The sequence below is a fragment of the Leuciscus leuciscus genome (assembly GCF_965113295.1).
Source record: "Leuciscus leuciscus genome assembly, chromosome: 9".
Taxonomy (NCBI): domain Eukaryota; kingdom Metazoa; phylum Chordata; class Actinopteri; order Cypriniformes; family Leuciscidae; genus Leuciscus; species Leuciscus leuciscus.
Window position 1 is genome coordinate 23,185,206 of NC_138733.1, and position 26,882 is coordinate 23,212,087.

Consider the following 26,882-nt stretch of genomic DNA (forward strand, 5'->3'; position numbering starts at 1 on the left):
TTAAAATAGTGCAGTTTTATTTTACAAGTCACAGCTAAACCACAGGATAAAAAAAAGTTGATCAAGTTTACCTTGATTTCAAACAGAATAATGACTCCACATGCAGTCAGACATACAGTCAACTCTATCGAACAAGCCAGTGCAAAAATACTCAAATAAAAATGCTATCTAAAAAAATAAAAGAAAACCGTAAAAAATAAAAACAAGAGAGTAAAGTGCATGTTTTAAGAAACAACCCTCTTGTTTGAGTTGCTACCTGAAAGATTCTGAACACAAAACTGACACACTCACTCACGTTCTCATTCGCACCTACAGTAGCATACATCTTTAGCGTACAAATTTAGCTTAGACTTCACTGAACGAAACTTGAATTTGTTGCAGTCTGAGATAGTCCTTCATGCCGATAAAAGCAGCATGTGAAAGTTCAGTAATGGTCACATGGTGTTGTACAAAACAGTGACTGTCTTTTTCTTGTCTGACGCTTTGCGCAAACGGCGAACGGGATAAGTCTTTACATGTTGTTGCCGTGTGGACACGGAATTGGTGGGCTGGACGGGGGAGTGTTCAGAGGGACTGGGTCCACCCACTTGCATTATCTGCAAACATGAGGGCGAGAGGTGGGCGGAGCCTTCAATCCTGTCCGCCTCTATCAAATGGACAGTGGAATCAGGGGTGGAAGGGCTCTGAGGTAGAACACGCTGCTTCTTATGGGCGTCATCATGGCTGTGGGTCAGTGGCAAGGAGTGAAAGGTGGATAAAGAGGAAGAAGAGGGTTGATGAAACCCTGTGTTTGCCGGATGGAAGTCCCAGTCGCTCAAGTCGTTAGTAGACAGCTCTAGCCGATCAAGTTTAGCAAGTGAGGCAGAGCGTTTCATGAGTGAGGGAGGGGTTAGACCGGCCTGTCTGATGCGGGCCTCAATTTCCATGGCTCTCTGCCACATCGCAGGTGCTTTGGGCTCCAAGCGTTGCTCCCCATCTAATGAGTTCCACTGGCCCTTGAGCGGCTGGTTCTCCCCAACTTGTCCATTGCAGGCCTCCAGTCCTCCAGCCTCATATAAGAACGCCTGGAGCTCTCTGAGAGTCTCCTGGATCTTCTGCAAGTCCTCACTGCTGCGTGCTAGCCGGAATTGGGGCCTCAACAGGTCGTCTACATCTGTCTCCAGCTCGGTCACGCCTTCTAGCCACAACACAGAGGAAGAACCAGAGCTGGGCTCAGGAGTGGGGTTCAAAGTGATCTGGTCAGCCTCCACTGAAACACTCCCTTCAAGATACAGTGAGAAGGAAGGATCAGGGATTATACCAGAGTCCTCATCATCAAGCACTTTGGTGTCGCCTGCTTTTCCGTCTGTAGTCTTTTGGGTCTCAGTGCTGGTCGGGGCCACAGTGCCCTCTGGCTTATCGGAGAAAGACTGCAGCTCAGAACAGTCCAAACATGGGGAAGGAAGAGGAGAGCGAGGAACCTCTTGACCCTGACGTAGTATAAGCTCCAACTGCTCGGTGGCCCGGCGCACAGATCCTGAGGGCCTGTCGGAGGGAGAGTGAGGAGCTGAAGAAATTTGCCCATCCACCTCCTCCAGTGTTGCAGTTTGAGGTGAGTTGCGTGCCAGAGGTGGACTGCAGGTGTGTGATATGGATTCCAGTTCAGTAACTATATGACGCACACACACATTGTTGTCATGATGAAGGGGGTGGGGCACTGCATCACTATTGGTCTCTGAGTGGGCGTGGCACTAGGGATGAGAAGAGAGAAAATACTTTTAATCAAGAGAGCTTACCACATTAACATAAATATTACCACATCAAAGGAATGGTTCAGCCAAAAAATTAAATTCTTTTCATTCAGTTCATGTCATTTAAGCACCCTCAACTATCTCTCTTCCATGACTCACAAAATTGTAAGGCAGAATTGCTCAGTGTTTTTTTTTTTTTTAAGAAAGGGGAATGTAGCCGTCAACCTCTAAAATTGACAGAAAATTATCACACACAAAAAAAAGTCCAAAAGATCTTCCTTTCATATTGGACATTTTCCAGTTTACACCAGCAAGAGGCAGTGTTGTACTGGTATCACTTCTATATACTTCCTGTGCCTTTCCTTTTATATCAATAAATTAGTCATTCCATTCATGTTTTATCATTTATCTTTCAGAATGACAAATCAGGAAGTACAATGATCTTTGAAGTGAGTGTAAACTCTTACCTCATCCGTTTCCTCACTGGGATCATCCAAGGGAGGGGTGCATCTGGATTGAGGTGGCTGCAGAGCAGCCATTTCGGAAAATGAGCGAGGGTGATTGTCCTGGGACAGGCAGAGGAACTTCTCTCTGGCACTAAAGAAGTCAATGCTATCTGTGCTAAGATGGGATGCGCCGGCATGCACAGAGTCATCTGCTGCTACCAGATCTGCAGCGTTGGGGTTGTTGTTATCATCACTGGAGTCCAGCTCGGGAATCGAAGGGGCTCCTGAGGGGCTGTCAGCCTCGGGTGTGCTTGGAGAAGGCAGATTCCCTTCATCTTTACTGACAGCCCTTTCCAGACAAAGTTCTAAGCTTTGTGACACTTGATAAGAGTCATTTTGATCAGGAGTGTCAGGGGACAACTCAACAGTATCTGTTTTTGGCTCAGGCACTTGGTGAGACGACTGGGCGCCGAGGTCTGGAGTTGTATCGCCCTCTCTCTCCTCTGGCGAAAGTGGAGGAGCGAGAACGTGTAGAGAGGGAGGAGGGTGGCGACGAGCAACTGGCTCGCTCACCGCAAGGTTCTTACGAGAGTTCTTTGCCATATTCTGCTCAGGTACCACTGTAGCTGCTCGTTGTCTGGGGCGAGGCGGGAGGAAGGGATCCTCGTGTGGCAGCTCACCCGATTTGATATGGGTGTTGCCTGTAACAGGCTGTGGATGGGTAAGGGACTCTAGCACAGCAATGCCTAGCATCTGCTGGATGGAAGGAGGACCGTTGTTGTTATGTGGGTCCGAGCTGTCCAGCGAGCGAGGTGCCTTGCACAGCGGCTCGTGACCCTCCGACAGATCACTATCTGAGTGGGAACGCCACAGCTTGTTATGCCTCTGTTTGCTGGAGGAATGAAAAAGCAAGAGAGAAAGAAAGACAAGAGTGTCAGACGAGTATCTTTCATCAATGTGGAGGAAACATTAAATGTCAGGTGAATCACTGAGGGTGGTGACCTATATTTCAAACATACAATTAGCTCTGGGTGTGTGAATGGGAATACAAGCACGAAAGCAAGTACGAAAGCAAGTATGACAGCAAAAGCTGCACAACAAAAGGAATGTGGAGGGACCAGCATAATGCACAAGCATTAGATCACAATGGTGATGAAACTCAATGCCATTGAGTCAAAATACAGAAGTATTTACTCAATGGAAACTCCAAACTTGGTCTCTGTTGACCTTTTTTTTTTATAAGAGCAAAAGTATTACATTTAATCCTAAAGTCAATGTGTATCAGTAAGACTATTCTTTGGCTCTTTATTTAAAAGGTAAGGGTGTGTTGGATTAAATGAAATATGAATAAGCATCTGACTTCAAGCTCTGTGTGTATGGCCCATACCTGGCTAGCAGGATACCCTGGTACTCTTCCAGCTGCTTCATGAAGGATGGGTTTGGTTTGGTGACGGAGCGCCGTTCCTTCACATGGTCAAAGGCTCTCTCCAGGTCCCAGCCGTACTCCTTCATAGCATATGCGATCACGGTGGAGGCAGAACGACTCACTCCCATCTTACAGTGTACCAGACACTTCACCCCAGCTTTCCTGGATCGCAAAACTTTGGTGAAACACCATCGAAGAACCAGAACTTCAGAAGCCAGTTTTTCTACTTACTTGGCCTTGGAAATGAACTTGTAGGTGTCATTCCAATACTCCAAGAGATTTGTGGCCTCCTCGTCATACACTCGGATGTTGTGATACTCGAAAAGCCCGGGGAAGAAATTATCAATCTCTCGCGTCACATTCAGGATGTAGCGAACTCTGAGGAAGTGGGGTGGTAAAATTAACAATGAATGCATACAGCCGAGCGGATGTATTCGTTTAAAAACAGTGGCCTGGAATAACAGTGTCACTTACCCACTGTTCTGGAGCTCCTCAAGGTTAGAGGCATTCCACTCTGAACCCTGGAAACATAAACATAAATAAAATGTTATGGTTGATGCTCCTGAAGCAGGGGTGTCCAAACCTGCTCCTGGAGGGCCAACGTCCTGCAGAGATTAGCTCCAGCATACCTGCATGGAAGTTTGGAAGTAGGCATGAAGACCTTGATAAGCTGGTTCAGGTGTTTAATTGAGGTTATAGCTAAACTCTGCAGGACAGTGACCCTTCAGTAGCATGATTGAACACCCCTTCCGTAATGTCTGTAGGAGATTAGTCCTTTTCATTGAGAGGTATTGACAAGTGGGTAGGAGACCAACCAGATAGACATGGTCGAAGATCTCGGTGGGGCTGTCCATCTGGCCCAGGATGACAATCATCTCATTATCGATGAACTCCTTGAACTCGCGCAGGTTGCAAACCATCTGCATCTCTAGCTCCGTCCGAATCTGAAGAAAAAAAAAGTTATTATCCAATACATCTGTTAACATTTTTTGACATGAACCTCAAGATCTGCTGGTATTATTTAAGACATTCAGATTTTGGTGGGTTTTACACAAGGTATCGAACCAAGAAGACTTTTAAGATTGCATACTATATGCACAATGGATGTTTGTACCTCTTTTGAAGTAACGTTCTCCAGGTCCTTCTGCATCATGATCTCTCTCAAACGGGTCTTAATCAGTCTCTCTGTGCGTTCTCTCTCAGTTGGCCTGTATGCATGAAACCCAGAATCATAAATCATCCAGTTTGGTCTCAATGTGAGGCACGTCTCACCTCGTATGATTCTTTGTATGTCTGTGTGGTATTGTTCGAGTAGAGCTACAAAACCCAGAGACTTCCAAACAAAGCCTTTGTTTAAATTAAACAATTTGAAATCAAATCCCAGCTCAGTTACAGTATGTGCAAATAATAATGGTAAATGTGCATCATCCCTAGGCCTCTGGTGTTGGGTTCACCACGGGACAAATGTCTCTTCACTGATAGGCTACCAGGAGACTGCACTGTGATCTTAATCACTACCAGTAACCTTAAAAACACTGCTATGCAATGTAGGTCAACACCCTCAGATGGTGGTTGTGCACACAAGGGCACTCCGAGGGGTGAAAAGCCCCTATGCAGTAAAAGTTAAACATGTTTACACATGCCAGCTTGATTGACCTTTTATGAAAACTTGAAAAAAAAGAAGTGACAGTGTGTGGAATTATAATCCCATTATGTTCCTATTTATATCCATGCAAAGTGACCATACTAAATCTTAAGCTATGGAGACAAAGACAATACCTTAGCTCTCTCAGTTAACCTAATTCAGAAGCATTCAATGGGCACCATTTCACAGGATGTCTAAAAAGAACAGATCCTTTTCAATAAAGACCTCTCAACTCTCGAGGAAAACACTATCTCTATGGCGCAACCTCATTATCCTCTTTCAGGGTCACAGTGTCCAAAGTATATACTAGATAGACAATTTTCACTCCCCTTCTCAAGCCACCTGTTTCCATCCATCCGCCAGGCTACCCATCCATCTCGCCCATTTTTCCGACTCTAAATCACTATCCCGGCGTGGAGCTATAAAAAGCAAGAGGCTGAAGTTGTGTATGTTATAAACACATGCACGTGTGTATGCCTCCAACTGAGGGGAAATTCCCCCCTGCAGTCCAAGCAACAACATGGATTACACCATCAGGCCGCTGTGCATCGAAGAAGTTAGAGGTCGTCTCATCGATTTGGCAATAACACGTCAATCTATTCATGGAACGCCATGCCTCCTTGTCTTACTCTGATGCAAACTTGCCCTATATGATTGAACTTTGCGAGTGTGCATGCATGTGTCTCGATTTTCCAAAAACAAGGATTGATTTACAACCCAAACACTGCTATTCACACCTATTGCCTATAGAAGGACTTGAGTTTTGTAAACAACATCAACTTGGCCCTAAATATGGAAAGCACAATAACAATACCCTTGTTTCAGAAGGACTCTGAACCCTATTTCCACAAAACCATACACTGACGATCAAAGGTTTGGGGTCATTAAGATTTTCTATTATAAATGTTGAAAACATTACTCACACATCGGTGAACAGCACGGGTGAGTCTGCACGGTAGGACTGCACGTCTCGCATGGCGTTCCACTCATTGATGCAGTGCTGGTCGGAGGACACACGGCTCTGATAGTAACTGACCCAGGTCAGGAAGAGACTGCCGGGGTAGTAGTTATGACATCGGGCCACCTCGCAAACCTTATGCAGAGACTGCAAGGCTGACCTAAGAGTATGTGCAAGAGAGAAAATACATTAACCTTACATAAAAAAGTATGAAATTGCAAAAAAGCTGTCTATATAGACACTTACCACATGGCCTGCACTGAGACTGGTTTGAAGACATGGACTCGGCTAACGGTGGACACACTGAAGCCACTAATGAGAGGAAAACATCACTTTCAGTCTGAATACTCTGTAAAAGTTTTGTTTAAAAATGCAGAACTGGTTTGTGCATGCATGTTATGCCTCACCCGTCTCCATCCAAGTGTATAAGTGTATCGCTCCACAAGGGTAAAACCAGCCCAACTGTGCAAGTGCTACAGGAAACGCATCACATATTATGAGCACCACCTTCAACATTAACAAATGCAAAATGAACTTATCAGTGTGTCTGCATTATACTGACCGGTCTGAATTGCTGAAGTCCATTCCCAGCACCACATTTTCTTCTGTGTCCTGTCTACCATTGGTTGAGACGATCACCATGTACCGTGTACGCAGGGTGTAGGCGCTTTCTAACCGGACAGCCTGTGATAGACAGAATCAGAGACGATCAGCATTCTGATGCATGTGGTTTGATTAATTGGGTCTGGATGATGGTAGTTACCAGGCGGATGGTGTCCTCTGGGCGCAGCAGGGTGAACATGGTCTGTAAATGCAGCTGAAGGTCACCTGTGAAGGAACCAATAACAACCATAAACCTCCCAGATAATAGTGTTGTGACATTTGCATGCTTCAGTGAAAATTACCCAGAGGCCAATTTCACTTCATCCCATACAAGACACGTTTCCTTGTCTGGCTAGTGTGTGATTACGCTTGGGTTTGTAAATCATGAATAGAAATATTAAAATATTAAACCAGATGGAGAGTTAAAAACAAGTATGATTGATAGAAGTTGCATAGAGAGGGCACAAACACTTTTTGAACCCTTAGAGTTGGCATGAAACAGAAATTGCGATCATCTAAAACATTTTAATAGGAAACTGCTTATAATTTTTTTTCTTTAAAATAAATACAACTTAATTTGATATTTTGTCATCTTATGCAATAAAATTCATTCAATTTATGTTTGAAGACCCTAGGGTCCCTTCATATTATGCATTCATGTAAACTAATGGGTCTCATAATGAAATCAATGCGGTCTATCTGCATGCACAGCAGTATGTCTATCAACATGCATGCAAATACATGCGCACAAACATTCTTGAGTGACAAAATCCTTCATCTCAAGGTCAGTCTTATGCATTGCCACATGGAAGAGTTCAATGTTCAAGAGTTCAAAACTGAAAACAAGAGACAGATTCCATAACATATGTTCATATGTTAAGCTGCGTCTGACAGCCAGAGAAAATAGCACAAACTGCGTCAAGAGACCCTTTTCGTGGGGTTTCATACCTGTGTGTTTGTTCCGCCGCTGAGTGATGCAGGGTGATGAAGAAGAGGAGCCATTTCCCCGAGGGAGGAAGAGAGCGGCACCTTTGACGGTTAGGAAGTTCTCGCTGATACTGATGACAAGAACAGTGACAGAGAGAGAAAGCAGAGACTTTACAATATATTGTATATTTATTATTTAATATATAATTATACATATACTAAAATAGAAAAGGCTAGTTAAATAGTCAACATAATATGTCTAGATACATTTTAAATGTCACAGACATTTGATTTCTGGAAGTAATTGTTACTGCTACAGTGATGCAAAAGCACACACCAAATTGATATAACAGGATGACCAAGCATTCACATCTGCGTTTGAGCACTTGCGCTATCAGTACATTAAGAGGCTCAATCTCAGACCTCAAAGTGGCATTGTAAAATATGTGAAGGGGCTCATGCTGCAGCGGCTCAGTTACAGAGCTGGGAGACGTTTGACCCGAAACAGCAGTCATTACGAAGCACCACCTTCATCTCAACACTTACAGTGACTAGTGGTCTCGCTCATAAACCGCTGTTCCTGTATTACATGCCAAAAGCTTTGGACTTTCCACGTCTGTCTCTGAAAAGCATCCTCGGAGTAACTTCTGAGGAATCTGGGTATTTCTGCGGAAACACCACCCCTCTGTCTCCAGGTTTTGAGGGAGGAAGGATTGCAGAAATGAGGGAATGCAAGAAGCCCAGGGCAGTCACTCCCCCCCCCCCCCCAAAAAAAACAATATGAGCTGAGCTCATTTCCCACATCCCAGTCACCTCTGACCCAGCTGTTTCCTCCACTCTCTAGTCTCAGTTCAATCTCATGGTCTCTCAATTTAACAGCCGACCTAAGGGTCCAAAGTTAACACTCGCTAAGCACCAAATACAAACCGAAAATGTTTTTAAAAGTTTATTAGGAAGTTGAACAAAACACGTTTAAACCAAAATTATAGAAAATTGACTAAACCCTGACTATCAGAAGTTTATCTAGGATGCCTGAAGTGTTTCCTCCTAAATGTTATCTTAAATAAAACCACCAAAATAAAAGAAATATTGGACAAAACAACAATGTGCCTTCATGTTTTTGTGACCGGCGCAGTTTTAAAAACAGTTATTTTAATCTGTAAAATTTTACAATATTACTGTTTAACTATTTTTGATCAAATAAGCCTTGGTGAGCAAAATAGACTTTTTAAATCTGTTAATTAAAAATGCCAAATACAGTTTCATAGCCAGAAAGAAATATTTATAGCCAGTATATGAGGCACACTCGCCTTTGGAATGTGTGATCAAATGTTCATTTTGTTATTTTTTGAGCTGATACTTTAGTACTTTTATAGGAAGCTTGATATGGAAAAAGAAAAACAGAAGCAAGACAGTGACAAAGCTAGGCAGAAAATTAGAGTATAGTGCAAACAGTCTCTTTTTTTGCTCTGCACTTTGCACATCTATCAGCATATGAGGGGATATGAGCTGCAGGCTGATACAGGGTCGTGGCTAATTTTACACACCTAAAAATAAACAGCAGAGTGAATGAATGCTGATGGACTTTTACAGTGTTGGTAGCTACTGTATATCATCTCACGTAACCAAACATGACAGCTGGAAGAGCGCTTGGGACAAACCTTTGTAATTTTGTTCAAGACAGCAGAAACTATGCAGACTGCAAAGAACATCAAGGTCTGATAAGATTATTGACTGTCCTGCAGTTTGCACATATTCAACCCAACATAGTTAAACTATCATTCTACATGAGCAGCTGAGATATATACACATACACATATACATATATATATACACACACACATGAAATGGCATTTAAAATAGTTTGAGATGGAGTATAGCATTTACCATAAGTACTTGACATTAACTACTCATATAGTGATCGTGATTAGTGCAAAATGAAGTCTACTAAAGGCACCGTGGGTGCAGACACCACTTCAGTGATGTGTCAAGAATATGACCCGGGACACTGTGCCGGGCTGTTTTTTGCAGCACAAGTATCCGTGTTCAGAGAGTGGAGAGAGCACCGGGGCCATGTGATGCAATTTCCACCCACTGGCATTTCACTGAGGCAGACATGTAAGGGCATACACATATACACACCCGAGAGAAAAAAGAAGAGAATCCAGATAGGTCAGACAGAGGAAAAATAGACGACCTGCCTGCGCTCGTCTACACACAGCGTAGGGAGAGAGAAAGAAAAGAGGGTGGGAGGGTCATCTTTTGGCATGAGGCACTGGACAGTAGTTGCTAGGGCACAGACACAATCATCACTATGTAAGGGGTCGTTGAGAGCCATGCAACAAGCTGAAAGATGCCTGACCCCCACCTGTCCCTGGCCATATTAGTCACTCTCCCACTAGGGAAGGGATAAATATAGGTCCGGGCTGAAGGCCTTATGAGTTCAGGCCTGATAAAGATTCAGAGTGAGAGAAGTAGATGGAATTTTGTCACCTTCTGAAATACAAATTAGCCCCCTTGCCACTAATACAGCCAGGTTTGGAAAACTCAAATAAAGACAAACACTAGATCAAAACTTTGACAGTACAGGCCTAGTTTTTAAAATTAAACGAGACGGCAAGGAACTATTCAAGTTCACAGTCCTGCTTTCTAATTGGTCCACAAGGGTGACCAGTCGAAGTCATGATGACTATACTGAACCACTCTTTCCACTATGAAATAGATTAAATTAAAACATAATCTTACATATCAAAATATGCTTTACCTAAGCGTTCAGGCACTTTCCACGAAAAAGAGTTCAAAATAAGATTAGGTTGGTAGAAATTAAGTCAATTTGTTTTGGGGTTTTTTTTCTAACAAGGGGTGAAAGGAGTTGCTTAGAAAGTGTTATTTATTTGTACACCTTAGAAGCTCAAATTAAAAAATGAACCTGTTCATTATTTTATACGACCCTATAATCCGGTTATAAAATGTTTTGGTAATTGAAAAAGCTGAAATAAAATAAAATAAAAAAATTAGATGAAAAACTTACACTCAAAAATGTTGCACTGGCAATTAACTGAAACAAATAAGCTAACATTTCTAAAAACTAAACTGAAATAAACTAAAGCTATCTATCTATATATATATATATATCTATATATCTACACACACACATATACATATATATATATATATATAAAAAAAGGAATAAATTATAAAAGCAAAATGAAAATGACTAAACTTAAATGAAATGAAAACCAAGTATAAAAATAAAAGAGACATTTAAAATATTAATAAATATAAAAATAGTATAAACAACAGTAAAATTACACTGGTCTGAATCAAGTTTTGTGTGTTTTCATATATCATTTCTATTTTCTACCCATAAACATTGCTAGATTGAGACGACAGATACAACTAGCTGCTTATGTTATTCCATTTTTAAAAGTCAGATAGCATAGTATAGCATAGTTCTCGCTCCCAAAGAACTTGGGAATATGGGAGAATCTTGAGAATGATCTCTGGGTTTTGCTGTTTGTTTCAAAACCATAGCCAAACTAACTATGTCCCGTAATTCAACAGAAGAACAAACTACATCAGATTTCCTTATGACGATACCAACCCTTAAGGGCATCAACTGCATACTTGACTTGGAAGTTGGAAAACACGTGCTTCTCTACGTCACTGACTGTTTGAAGTAAAGGAAAATATACAGCAATTCTGTTTCTCACTGCAAATTTCAACACACAGCTCAACTTCCTTCCAGTATCTCACACCTGTAATTTCCCAGCCAGGTTAATCATTAAAGCTCACTGACAAACACAGGCCTATTCTTAGCTCTGTTTGCTTTGGCAGTGAATGAGGAGTAATGGAGGTTTTTGCTTACATATTACCATGGGAAATTCCCATTAGGTATCACCTGCTCTATCTGACGGATTACAAATTTGGATTACAGTTCACTGAAAATGAAATTACCCATATCTACTATTGGTTTACAAGATAAAATAACTCTACCCCAGTGATCAAGTCTTTCCTATGAAAACAGTATAAATAGCATCAGTACTGATTCCTCTGCATAAGGAGAAAAAATAAATAAATGCTGTAACGCTATTGACAAATGTCAGATGACTGCTTAGTCAGTCTAAAAACAGAGCCATACATCTCTCCTCTATGCCCAGTCGACTGGAGTTTAGGCCTGACTCGAAAGATTTCACAGTCTGGTGGGGTGTAGCAAATTGGATTTAGTACATGCTGTTTATTTTGAGGTTTCAAGCTGTCTGGGGTCTTGGACATATGCAAAATCTGTGGTCGAAACATGTTACCTGTCGGTGTAAAACAGCAAACGCAAACAACATGCACAAATTAGAGAGAGCCTCATTCAAATCAAATTCAAGTTTTGACGTAAGAGCTCAGTTTAGCTTCAGTTAGGTTTGTTATGAGATCCACCATCAGTTCGTAATCAAAGCTGACATCTTGCCAAAGCCAAAGCAATAAAAAGTCAAACTGAGTGGAGAGTCCAAAAACACCAAAAGCTGCCTATGTGTGCCAACCATTAAAATATGTACCTCACTTTCTATCTCTAGAAATTTACACTTGGTTACTTTGAATCTTGGTGGACTGGATTGCTATCTGATGGGGTACACACATCACATTTACACTTGGCCCCACACCTGTAAACAGATATCAATCATATCTCAAATACCCCCACAATATGCAAATTTAACCAAGTTCGCATTTTTGATGATGCTAATGCTGGACAGCAACATTTTGCAGAACTGAAGTATAATCTTTTGTATGCGTCTCAAACCACTTCCTGAATCGCATTGTCATCAGTCTCAACTCAAAACCAACTTGGAGGACATTTACACTTGGTCTTTTCCATCAAATAAAGATCACAAAGCTATCTGGACTGTAAAAACACAAACTTTGAGTTCCCTCACAAAAATGTTTGTGTTCTTTGCAAGTGAACGCAAAGTTTCTCAAGGAAACGCAAAACATTTCTGAGAGAATGCAAAAGCATTGTCAAATCATTTCCTCTCCCGGTTTTTTTTTCGTCATGTCCCTTTTAGGGGCTCCGTAATTTTGAACTGCAATTAAAATCATACACTACCGTTCAAAAGTTCGTGGTCAGAAACTGTTTTATTTTTTTATTTTTTTATAAAGAAATAAATATTTGTGTCTAACAAGGATGGCATTGAAATTGTGACAGTAAAGATGTTTGTTACAAATAATTTCTATTCCAAATGTTTCTTTTGAACTTTCTATACATAAAAGAATTCTGATGAAAAACTACAGTTTCTACAAAAATATAAAGCAGCACAACAGTTTACACCATTGATATTAATAAATGTTTCTTGAGCAGCAATTCAGCATATTTAAATGATTTCTGAAGGATCATGTGACACTGAAGACTGGAGTAATGATGCTGAAATTTCAGCTTTGCATCACAGGAAGAAATTACATTTTAAAATATATGAAAACAGTTCAATTGTAATGATATATCTGTTTTACTATATTTTTGATCAAATAAAATGCAGCCTTGGTGAGCATAATTGACTTCTTGTAAAGAAATCAAGAATTTTGAAAAATCTGACTGATAACAGAATACTTCCTAAATTGTAACATTGAAACAAGCATTTTCAGTAAAGCTGCTTTGAAACAATATATATTGTGAAAGCGCTTTTCAAAATAACTTGAACTGAGTTGACAAAAACAAACTTTTGAACGGTAATGTATATATTTTGCATATGAATTATACAAACATAAAAATATATATATTTCCTACTACATCTAAAACATGCCATTACATAGTGCGTTGTTACAAGACACACCATTAAAATAAGTTCATGAGTCACGACTTTATATGGTTATGGTAAAAAAGTTGAGGCACGGTTATTGTACGACTCATCCATGAGTTAATCCCGTCGACAGGTTAGTGAATCACCTCTCTCTCTCCTGTCATCTTCCACAACACACTACTAAGTTACGTCAAAGGCTTGTGAAACATCCACTTCTGCTAACTGATGTGACGAGAAGTATTTCGCAGTGTATTTACCGTCACTAATTGCATCCGTGTGAAAGTTATATTCTTGATTATTATCAGAGTCAGTACAGTAATAAAACAAATCGCACAAATAAAGTATATAGAATAAACACTTAAGAGCGGAATCTATGGCGATTTAATATGCTTGTAAATGTGGTGCATAACAGTTGAGCTTTACTTACAGCTGGTTGATCTGGTTTTGAGAAGCGACCGCGTTGTCGGAGAAGTACGGCATTATTTTCGCCCCGCAACAGGAGCAGAATCCCCGGGCAGAGGAGCTCGAGCTCTCCGTGATCGCCACACTCTCCAGGGTCATGACGGAGGACCAGAGAGCCGGATATCCTCAGATAGACCCCTCTACAGCCACCATACTACCCAAGTACTAAAAAGCTACCAAAAATAAATAAATCGGGTGTTTTGTCCAGTCTGCTAAAATAGTTTTAAAATGATCCGTCCATAAGGCCTTAAAAGGACACCAACGTGGCCTTAAAATAACGTAATGGTTTATAAAAATAAAAAATATAAAAAACAGTCCCCAGAAGTTAACCGTTTCGTTTAGACCCAGTAAACACTGCCCCTAAACAAGCGTAAAACTACAAATGAGAACGTATAAAGCTACAAAAACAAAGTCTACATGTGGATTTGCTTTGGCATGAGCCGGCGACGGCAAGCCGCTTCACTCACACAACTCCGTGTGTAAGAACTGCGGTGCGGCGCACTAATGCTTGAACAGAAGAGAGGAGGAGCTGATGACATGTGCTTCAGGAAGGGTCCACTGCAGGACTCCACAGACAGCCGACACTTCAGACACCCGCGCAAGGACACGGAACCGCGCAGCGCGGGAATACGACCTCAGCTGCGAAATCACGAGCCTGGAGTGCACTTCAGTGCATCCTTCACATCAGACAGTTGTTTTCCATGAGCAGTCTAGTGGCTCTATGAATAGCTGAGATTTAAAAAGGACATAGGGACAGGGGGAAATAAAAACATTTAGCAAGCCAGGTTTAAACTGCCAGCAAGCTGCAAGTGTGTTTATGGGTGAATCTGACAACATGTCAAGGTCATATTTCATATTTCACATTTCTTTTTTGCATAAAGCCTTTATTTTATTTTTTTGATCTGAGTCTGTCTGGGGTCTTGGACATATGCAAAATCTGTGGTCGAAACATGTTACCCATCAGTGTAAAACAGCAAACCCAAACAACATGCAAAAATTAGAGATAACCTCATTCAAATCAAATTCAAGTTTTGACGTAAGAGCTCAGTTTAGCTTCAGTTAGGTTTGTTATGAGATCCACCATCAGTTCGTAATCAAAGCTGACATCTTGCCAAAGCCAAAGCAATAAAAAGTCCAACTGAGTGGAGAGTCCAAAAACACCAAAAGCTGCCTATGTGTGCCAACCATTAAAATATGTACCTCACTTTCTATCTCTAGAAATTTACACTTGGTTACTTTATGAATCTTGATGGACTGGATTGCTATCTGATGGGGTACGCTTGGCCACACATCTGTAAAGCCTTTATTTTTTTTATTTGAGATATCACTATAATTAAATTATATATTCAAATAATAGATTTTTCTAAATTACAGTGTGGTGGCACGTGTTTAATTGTCATTTCACAAGTTCACAATTACATAGAGTAAAGGTTATGCATATTTGGCTTGCTGTCCGAGGGGAGAGCTCCGAGGGTCCCAATTCCAGAGTGCCCCGCACTCCCAGAGCATCCCAGGTTGGGATGGGAATAGTTAGAAATGAGGAGATGGGGTGGTGGAGGGATGCTGGAAAACTGTCATGGAACAGACGCAAGTCTGCTGTATATAAACCTCTTATCTCGCTAATTGAGTTGATTAACTGAATGTGCTCCCCTCGTGTTAGTTAGGTTAGTTATCTGAACGTGCTCCTCCCAAACTTTGTTAATAAAACATTATAAAATAAAAGAGACAATATGGTTTCACACAGGTGAAAATACTCAGTCTCTAGTTTATTTAGGCCATGGCCTGTCTTATGTAAGTGAACACATAAAACCAAACAATGCCTTTGTTGTCATACAAAGTGGAAAAGGTACATGAATAGCAGGCCTTGAAACAAAAATCAAATCATAAGAATCTCAGCAGATACTTTAGGTTTGATTATGAAGTCACAATATAGTTTGTTGGAGGACCACAGACATTCAGAACATCACTGTTATGTAAATCCAAGTGAATGACTTGGCCTCCCACCAATATTTACTGACAGGAACTAAATACTTCAAATACATCAGCAATCACATTTCAAAATTGATAAAAGCTTACTTCCCGATTCAATAGAAGGGAAGGTTTATTCTTTGCAAACCGCATATTTGGCCCGTCACAAGATTCAGTCTATTTTTTCTGTGTTCTTGTCAAAGGCGATGACTTGATCCAGACCACTGGGAAAATCAATCTTGTTTAAAAAGGCATAACGCGACAAACACTGTAAATCTCTCATCCAAATATCCGAGTGAGCTTTACATACTGTCATTCTTTGATTCAAGGATATTTTTCATCTTTAGAGACTTAAAAGCAAGGTAAGGTGTAAACTAAACACACACCACTGCGATTTCAAAGATGAGGTCTCAATAAAAGCCTTATACGACTTAACGTCATCAAGACATTTGCATGACGGCTTGAAAGAGGAACCTGGGTAGTTTGACACAGAACAGTAACAGACAAGATGTCTGGGTTTGACAGATAGACATCAGTCAGTCGGACAGCTGGGAATCAATATTGAGATACTAGTCGACTGTTCACTTAAACCCATTAAGACTGCTTGTTTAGAGCTCACTATTCTACATGTCTGAGTGAATTTTATGTAAATAGTAAACCTCTAAATCTAAGACAGAACTGGCACACACATGAATGCATGACGTAGGTTCTACGTGCTTAAGGTTGATGGGATCAACACACCCATCTCCGTGCGTGAAAATACATCACATTCCGCGTTGCAATGCATTTGTTCTCGTGACAGTATAACATCTGAAGCCTTTTCACAAACATCTCCAGGCTGTTAACACAGTCAGGGTTGAGTAAGCTGTGTTTATATCAGAGTTTTCCCATTTGACTCTCTTGGCTGGTAATTTGAGATGTTGCTGTTGTCATGTCGTGTTTACAAAATTTTGAGTCCGTGTTGTGCAACGGCTGCCGTCTTGCATGCAATGTCCTGGAAAAGGTCACTAGTACTTCCAAGATAATGGATGCTCCCTTGATTACCCCCATTCCATGACCGCAGTGTTCTTAAGAGCCAGCTGTTTCCTATACTTGGAGCTGGGAACGTGTCTGATACCAATTCTTTACTACACTATTAAAAAATGGTCAGCCACATGGGAAATCCTGTGGGCGGTATGACCAAAATCTTATATTGCGGCATGAGTCATTTTATTACGGTGACAGGAAGTCACAATTCAGTTGTTGTTGCTGGAAATTCAACCCAGATTCTTAGATTCTTCACAAATGAAAAAATAAATAATCGAAATAATTTTTTATTGATTATTTTTTTTATTTTAATGATATATTAGATTATATGATATAAATATATGTGTGTGTGTGTGTGTGTGTGTGTGTGTGTGTGTGTGTGTGTGTGTAAAAAAGACAAAGATCCGATTATAAAATGAAAAGTCTGATATCAAGTGCAAAAACAGCTTCTCATTGTGTAACACAAGTTAAAAACAAAAACAAAAATGCTAAATATCTTTACTGTAACTTTTGATCAATTGAATGCGTTGAATAAAAGTGTTAATTTCTTTCCAAAAAAGACTTTTGTCTATTATTATTATAAATGTACATCTCAAAAAGTCTAAACATGAATACATTTAAAATATCACTGGGTGAGATATGTTCAAAGCCACCGTAAATAAACATAAGGCAATAAATGCACACCTGTGACAATTCAAAATGTGCAAAGGTTTGATGAGTTTGAGTTTTTTGAGGAACCAAAAACTGGCTCTTGGTCCTATCCTGATTCCTGATCCCACATCCCACTCACTTTCGCTGTTTTCTCTCCAACTGTACTATCTGAACAAAAATGGCTAAATAAAATCTGTTATATAAATAAAGAATAAATAAATTACTCCCATTATAGACAAAGCTATCTACTATGAAAGCACTCGTTTGACCTTGTAAATAAACTAGGTGAAATGAGAGAAACTCAGGCATGAATAAACTTGCTCTGCCCAGCCCAGAGACAAACGGTCAGCCAACCAAATTCATATACAGGTACTCATAAACATATATTTGTAAGTGGTCCAGAAAAACCTGTTCGGCCTCACTGCTGTGACACCTTAATATCGCTGAAATTTTCTATTTTTCTATTCTGTTTCCTGGTGCCTGTATCTCCAGCTTTCTCTCTTAACCACCCCCTTCTCCAGCCCCAAGACTAATTTGAGTAGCTGGAATGAGGCCGGTGCACACAGCAAATGTATTGCAGGCCTGCTAAGACCGAATAGTTCCATAAAAAAACACCATAACTGCACTGCAGGCCTGCTATGACTTAATAGTCCCATAAAAAGAACAATAAATGCAAATGCTGATGATGACAGTCTTGCTAATATACATACAATTCAGACATACAGATTCTGAAATCTCTTTAGCAGCTACAACTTTTGTTGTAGTTCTTATGTATTTTTAACACATTTGATTTGTTTTAACCATGTTTTTATTCATCAACCACATCCTTCTCTGACCACATTGGGTTTTACAAGCACCGAGTCCATTTTAAAATTCCTCCAAGATACACACCACATGTTGTAGTGATTGTGAGTCATTTTAGTTTCAAAAGTGATAGGCCTAACCATTTCTGAGATGTGAAATTATGACAAGTCATAGACAAAAGTCCATGTTGTTGTTTTTGTTTAAAGAAATTAATACTTTTATTCAACAACAATGCATTCAATTGATCAAAAGTTACAGTAAAGACATGTACTGTAGCAGCACAACTGTTTTCAACATTAATAATAATAAGAGATCTTTCCTGAGCACCAAATCAGCAGAATGATTTCTGAAGGATCATGTCACAGTAAGTAATGGCTGATGAATATTCAGCTTTGCCATCACATATCTTTTAAGATACAAAACAGTTGTTTTAAATTGGAATAATATTTCATAATTTTTACTGTATTTTTTATCAAATAAATGTTATCTTAGAGAGCATAAGATACTTTTTATATATATATATATATATATATATATATATATATATATATATATCTTACCAACGAACCCCAAACTTTTGAAAGGTAGTGTACATGGCAGCAACACTGCTAAATTAAAAAGCATTTATTTTTGTGTTCCAGGGTGTACTGGAGATTCCCTCCTCATCCGCTGAAATCGTACATTATCATGCACAGCAAGATATATTTAATTCAGGCCAAATGTTACGTCATCGAGGGTCAGGTTGTTGCACGGTGCCAGTGGGAAAAGGCAAATGAAAACACACACACAGCGCTCAGAGATATGAGAATAACGCAAGGAAATGACATCATAGTCATCATAGGATTACCTAACATGCCGTGTAATTGAGGACATATGTGTGGCACGGCATTGAAAGTGCCAAGTTTTGGGGTCCCTTTCAAGGTTGACCTGGGGGTTCTAGTTTTTGTCTTGGATACTACACAAACAAAAGTCTGATGTCATGTAAGACCCTCCCAGACGGTTCCAACTGGTGGTGGGAAGCCAAACAGCGTTGCATAACTAAGATTGAATAGTTATCATGCACCAGGATACTTATGATTCAAATTAGACTGGAGTCTGAATCCTGTCCAGACCTTCTAATGAAAGCCCTACGCTGTCAACCATGTAATGCAGTCCTCCACAAGTTTGTACTTTAATGTCCTATAGGCAAACTCAGGCAGAACCTGCAGACATACATTTAATATATAATAAATGTGATCTATACATAAAACCTTTAATATATTATTATTAATTTAATATTTTATTATATATATTTTAAATGATGTAATATATTTTGATGGAAGAGATATGATTATTCATAATTGAATAACAAGTCTGGCATCAGTGCAAAAACAGCTTCACAGTATGTAATACCGTCAAAAGCAAAACAAAAAAAGTTATGTTCAAAATATTTATGAATATAAGCTGAATAACGCACACCTAAGACTAAAAGTCAGTTAAATTCTAAAGGCACAATTTTTTGACATTTTCCCCATTTCCCAATCACTAATTTTGGAAGAAAACATAAGGAATTTTGTGGAGTTAATATAATATAATGTTTCATTTTATATTATATTATAATATTATAGATAAATATAATAAAATGTAGAACTCAGACTACTACAAGTTTATTAGCTTATAGTATCATTATTATTTATATAAAATATTTAAATAATAATTTGTTTAAAACATTTAAATAATCAAAATAAAAACACAAGTGGTAAGGAATGTGTAGACATTTTTTTTTGAATGATTCTGCAAAAAACAAATTGCGTGCGAGTCTATGTATAGGTTCTCATGTGAAGTCCGATTTAGCACAAACCACAACGGGGATGTTGTGAACAAGAGACGGATACAAAAGAAACAAGTCTGATGTCACTTACATACGTGTGTACTCTAAAATACACAAATATTGCTGACCTCAGATCCAGCAAACTGATAATCATGCAAATATTTTACTGGCAAATACTGTAGTGTACTGGATTGCATAGTCACGTACATAAGGCAGTCAAAATTCAGGTCATCATCTTCCTGCTTTCACTCAATAATAATGAACTAATTTCAAATTTTCAGTTCCTTCCTTAGTCACAGATATATATTGTTACATCATATGAAATCACAGATCGGCCTCCACTCTGACTTTAGTTCAATTTCTTCACTAGTCCTATTATTTAGCTGAAACAGGCAGATCAAACAATGCAGTTACCCTTCTGAACATGAACCAAACATTAATAAAAACTCAGGTTTGAATATTGGTGATGTTCCATTCATTAGTCATGCACCGTTCAGAATACTCCCCCTGGTGGAGATACTGCATAAGATGGATTGAAACTAAAGTGAATGTTTTCCTCAAAAACAAAATGATGGTCCAGTCAAGTGTGGCTGTATCTGAGAGATAAATGTGGATTTTAGCATGCTGGTGGATGAACAGATGAGGTTAAATGCAGGCCTGTGGACGTACCTTCTGGGCTGAGAGCGCCGGTCATCGTCAGCACTGCCTGCCTCCTATAGGAAGAGAATGAGAGAAAAAGAGATATAATGGTCAGACCTGGAGTACCTCAAGCAGATTACAGTGGTCCAGCATGAAATCCAACTCACTCAATTTACAGTAATTGTACTCCTACCTGAACCTCTATCTGCAATGATAGGCTGATAAAGCGCTAATTTTCCCCATCAAACTTTAGCATCAGCCAGCAAGTGACAGGAAACTACAGAAATTACATACAATTTATATTACCCAGTGTAAAAAAAATACTGCTTCTCCACTTTGACATATTTTGTAAGCTTTTTCCTATAATAATAATTCATAATTATTTTCAAGTTTAGCAAAAACAAACTGCGAACTGCCGCATGAAAAGACACCAAGTTCCTATGATATGACTACTAGAAAATAATGTCAAAATTATAATAATAATAATAGTCATTAATATTCAATTCATATTCCTTTTCAGATCATATACCCATCTACAAATTAAGAAGCAAGTCATATACACTACAGTTCAAAAGTTCTCGGTCACTAAGCTTTTTTTCATGTTTTTGAAAAAAAGTCTCTTATGCTCACCAATGCTAGCCTGGAAATCCAGACCTAAATCTGAAAGATTAATGGTCTGGCGTCGACTAATGAAAATCGTCCAGCTGTAGGGGCGGCACCAAGCATGCTTTGAAAATCTCACAGCACGCAATTGGATAATTGCACTACGACCAATCACAACAAGCCCCATACGCTTAGCTACCAGCGGAGCTAACTGGTAGATTAGACTCTTGCCGTATCCGGTCGGCTAAACAGCAAAAACGCCCTTATTGCAAAGGAACGATTCGAGCGCCGTCTTCTGTTCCTCTTTTAGATAAAAAGCCAAGTCTAACTCGCTCATTGTAGCGGCCAAAGCAGTTTCAAACAACTGGTGTTCATCAATAGCCATCTTGCAATGTTTACTAATGACTTTGACGGCACAGCGCTGTCATCAAATGTTTAGCTCGCCTCTGGCCCGCCTGTATGAGATAACCCGATGTGATTGGTGCAGCTCGGATACAAGGGCATATTAAATGAGCATCATTACTCGACGCCAGAGTAACTCGCTGAGCAAATTCAACTTGTGCTCTCGTGAGAACTCTGGATTTCCAGGTTACACCAATGCTGCATTTATTTGAACAAAAATTCAGTAAAAACAGGAATACTGTGAAATATTACAATTTAAAAACAGTTTTCTTTTTTAACATATTTTAAAATCTTTATAGTTAACATGGTGTGAGAGGGCCTTTAAACTATATTCAGAATTATGTACTACCATACTTGTACTATTTTTCACTATGCAGTATATATGTACACAGTGCAAAATATGAATTTATCGTGAGGCTTGACAATAAACAAACTATTTGAGGTTAATTAAATGTTATTTTTAAAACAGCACATTATTCATATAATTTTTGTAGTATGCAGGATGTTTCCTAAACAATATCAACCACAATTTGAACATCATTTGATTGTTTGGTCAGACTGCCAAAAGTTACATTTTAAAATGTAATTTATTCCTGTGATGCAAAGCTGAATTTCAGGATCATTACTCCAGTCTTCAGTGTCACATGATCACTGTTGACATGTTGATTTGCTGCTCCAGTAACATTTCTTATTATTATCAAGGTTGAAAACAGTTGTGTTGCTTAATATTTTTGTGGAAACCATGATACATTTTTTCCCCCCAGTATTCTTTGATTAAAAGAAAATTCAAAAGAACAGCATTTATTTGAAATAGAAATCTTTAACATGATACATGGCTTAACTGTCACTTTTGATCAATGTAATGCATCCTTGCTTAAAAGTATTAATTTCTTTAAAAAAATAAAATAAAATTTAAATTACTGACCACAAACTTTTTAACAGTAGTGTAGATTAACTTAATTGTAAATACAATCAGGGCCATTATAAAGATGAGGATAGGCACTCAACACATCATCATTACCCAGCAAAATAGAGGGGGATGTTTATTCGAAACACCTTCTCCATCTGCAGTCTCATTAAAAAAGATAATCTTTTGTCTACTATAATGACGCGTCAAGCCTGCTTATCAAGCGGCTCGCACATCCCCGTCTTCCAGTGATTGATATCTTGCTAAACTAAACCTTCTCACTCACACACACACACACACACACACACACACACACACACACACACACACACACACACACACACACACACACACACACACACACACACACTCAAGTAGACGTGTGATTACTGCAAAGCTTCAGGCTTCCTCTGCCTACAACGGCCTAGGCTATGTTTAATCCATGCTGCCTGTTTCAATAATCCCAATCCCAGAGCACTTTCTCTCGGGGATCAGGCAGCCAACCCATGCTGCATATGGACGTCACAACCCAGTACTTCTTAACAACACTGTTTACGGTAAATAAGAAGTAGTCAGGCACAATTCAGACTACAATAACCATAACTAAGGTGTCTGTGAATATATTGTAAGTATATTGCTTTAGTAATATGAGAATGAACAACAATGTAACTCTTCACTTCCAATTTATTTCAATACATTTGAGAAAGTGGCTAATTTGCTTATCCAATACCAGCTCTCAGCAAGTAAAGTTTGCATGCGGACATGCATCACAACTGGCGTCAAGCATGGCGTACTAATAAGGCTCTGTGGGATAGGTTCACTGAGGACTTTGTCTGGAAAACCTTGAGGCATCTCACAAGATGACTCACATGGATGCCTCAATGGGGTCACATGACGGGCAGCTGGTAATGGGGGTGGGGGTGGGGGTGGGGGTCATCTTGACTTATTATTTGATCAGACTGCCAACTTTTTTAAATGAAGCTTTTATTTATGAGATAATAACCAAATGGCACTCACTGAATTGAATGTGCAATAATAAATATGGTCAAGTAACATGAAAGTAACCTAATAACTAATAACAAGCAAACTAATATTTTAAGTGTTTATTGCTGCATCTTATATTGTTTCAAATATGTACTATGTGAAGAAAAATATATATAATGTGCAGTACATAGGCTACTGCGTAACCAGTTTTAAAAAACTCAGATTATCTCATATTTAAATACTCATTCCAATTGAAAATGAAAAGGATGGATTGGGGTACAGGAACAGATTTCACAGTTTAAATATTGGAATTTCATGGTGAGAGTCTTACTGTCACTGAAAATTATTTATTGTGCTGTAAGACACGACAAATCATGACGTGAGCTTTACAGAACTAACCCACTTTTCATGCACCATCACCCCCTTGCCATCAACAAACGCATTCATCTCAAGTAAAGCTGTGTTGTCCATATCTCATAATAGTGGCTAGACATATGGGCATATATGTTCCGAATAGTATACAACTATACTATGCTTCATATTTCTGCAGTATACAAAGTGAATATACATATACACAAATAATTACAGCCACAGTTTTACCATCTCTTTCTTTGACACTTTATTTAGCTTTTTTTTTATGCGCATTAAAGCACATTAAAGAGAGAGTTTTCAACAGGCACAAGTAAAAGATGAGACAATCCATGATCAGTCTGTGCAACACAAGCAAACATTACAGATGTATGAGATATGCCAGCTGAAATACAAATCATGTACCGATGGTAATAGTGAATTTGTGAGAAAACATTCAGAGAAACTGGGAAGTGGTGTGAACACACAGGGCTGTGCTACTTTATCAAATTGCAACAGTTGTTGAGACAAATAGCCTAGTCACTGAACTACTGTATCAGGCCAAAGCTTCCACAAATTCGCATATTCTAACCAGTATTTGTGACACCTATCCTAGATATAGTTTTAACACAGTAACGTTAACATAAAAATGTTTGTGTGTGTCCTTTCGCCATATTTCAGGTATAACTAAGACATTTCCTCCAAAAACAAAATGAATAGTATTGATCTGTCAATATAAATTGAATGCAACAGAATGACAGGGTAACGTTACTACATAGATTGTCACTGTAACGTTACACGTAGCCTACTACAGATCAGCAGCTAGCAACTAGCTCAACTAGCTCACAAAACTATAATAATAAAAAATACCGCTTTGCTCACTAATAGTTGGCCAACCTTAATGGAGTGTTGTTTTAGTGATTTTAAAATAACATAAAAAAATCAAACATGAAACTACGAACGCTTGTACAGAACAAAGCATGACCGGCTAGTTGCATCTAGTCCACCACTGATAAGCTCAGTATAGTTCTACGCATGCGCAGTGAACACTCAAACTGCCGCTACAGCTCGGACATGGATAAAATCATTTAATAAGTAGAGAAAAACTGGTGAAATAGATAAGAAACTCACCGACACGCACGGACTGGAGGTTGTACTAGGGGTTGGCGACCGTTGAACGATGACCAGCGCCATTAAGGTCCAGGAACTCAAGATGTAAAAGAAGGTAACGGCGAAACTCACATCATTTGGTGCCGTCGCACATAGGAAGATGTGCAACGTCTTTGAGCTCGCTCAGTTCTGTTCGCTCTGCGCATGCGCGATGCGTTCCAGCTGTCAAACCACTAACAGTACTAAACAGTAACATAATAAAGAGGTGAGGCGTCATACTGACCGCTCTCTAAATCTTTTAAATGATGCGTTGCCATGGAAATAACGTCATAGTTGAAAGGTTTGTGGATGCCAGCTGAATATAACTATTTGAAACAATTTTCTTCTCATTCTTTTATAATTGTTAAATGGGGAACAGGGAGTGTTGTAAAAATTTAGCAAGCTGAAGCATAATCGTCTAAACAAGCTTTGAAAGACAAAATGATTAAATAAAAATGTAGCCTATGTCACGTAAAGAAGCTTTATTTTGTTAGTTGAATTTGTTTCCAATTTTCCAAGTTTTGAGGCAAAGCGCTTAATTTAATGCTTTTTTATTTTTTCTATTAAAATGTTTAAAATGAAATGTGGGGGAAGGTGGTGATGGTGGATGGCACAATACAGGCCTATATGTTTTCTGAAGTGTTTTGAATAAATATTTTATACACAACATGTAGCCTACAATCACACAACATTTTTTTTATTCTTTCAACGCACCTGGTAGAATACAGTTTTTCTATACTTTTATTTAAAGTATTTCTGAACTACTTTACTTTACAGAAGACAAATATGTGAAATATTGAAACAAAGTTTGAGATATGCAGCTTAAATATATATTTTCCCTTAAACAGTAATAACCTAAAATAACCTAAACTTGTCATCTCCATATTATTGATCAGCTGCTCGACAACAGAATACCTTCATAATGAATGTGTGATCTCATTTCACAGCTTAATTTAAAACCTTTGGACACTTAAGCTATACATGATTACCTTCAATGCAACATTAAGGAAGCTGTGTTCAAGGTGACAGTAAACACTCCACACCTAGATGACTGATGCTAAGGTCATGTTTCAAAGGGAGCTTTAGTCTGTCCCTAATCATCCTCATTAAGACAGAGAACCTGTTCCCCACAGTCACAACAACCTGATGACAAACACCACAGAATTAAGAGGATGGCAGTTTGCTGTCACAGTATTCTGGGCTCTGAGCCTGAAGATAGAGCCTGGCAATTTCACGAATAAAGAATAAAAATAAAACCGGCTCTCGAAACACCACAAAGACTTGCCGTCCTAGTCACAGATGAGTCAGCGTGACACGCATCAACAATTTGTCCTTTTTCGAACTCTGATATGTCTCCCATTATGTTGTGTGGGTTGCAGTATTTTATGTACAGCTGTGCTATTCCTCTGCTATTTCAACCTTCACACTCTGCTCTTTCTAATGGAATGTAAAATCAGTAAAGATTGGCCACCATGGCGAGAATATACAGGTGTGAAACATCCAACACTATGGTTTCACTGTCCAACCCCTGTATAATCAAATAGAGTAAAGAGTATGCATATTTGGCTTGCTGTCTGAAGGGCCAATGAGGCCATCTGAACGTGCTCCTCCCGA

General features: G+C 39.2%; 1 protein-coding gene and 1 long non-coding RNA gene across 3 annotated transcripts; both read right to left on the reverse strand.

Moving 5' to 3' along the window:
• On the reverse strand, positions 1 to 25,405 carry ssh2a (slingshot protein phosphatase 2a). Of its 2 annotated transcripts, XM_082180467.1 has the most exons (15): positions 25,251 to 25,405; positions 20,906 to 20,949; positions 7,757 to 7,866; positions 6,969 to 7,033; positions 6,768 to 6,889; positions 6,613 to 6,678; positions 6,452 to 6,517; positions 6,171 to 6,365; positions 4,717 to 4,810; positions 4,418 to 4,546; positions 4,077 to 4,123; positions 3,834 to 3,980; positions 3,564 to 3,764; positions 2,198 to 3,068; positions 1 to 1,730 (listed from the first exon to the last, which is right to left on the reverse strand). In XM_082180467.1, the coding sequence occupies exons 1-15, from the start codon at positions 25,311 to 25,313 to the stop codon at positions 435 to 437; spliced, it is 3,516 nt and encodes a 1,171-aa protein (XP_082036593.1). In that variant the 5' UTR covers positions 25,314 to 25,405; the 3' UTR covers positions 1 to 434. The 2 variants fall into 2 exon arrangements, with proteins under 2 accessions (XP_082036593.1, XP_082036592.1); XM_082180466.1 differs by lacking the exons at positions 20,906 to 20,949; positions 25,251 to 25,405 and adding an exon at positions 13,943 to 16,458.
• LOC309506685 lies at positions 22,789 to 23,712 on the reverse strand. Its single transcript, XR_014208894.1, has 2 exons — positions 23,110 to 23,712; positions 22,789 to 23,061 (listed from the first exon to the last, which is right to left on the reverse strand). It is a non-coding gene; the product is annotated as an uncharacterized lncRNA (long non-coding RNA).
• Positions 25,406 to 26,882: the final 1,477 nt, after the last annotated feature.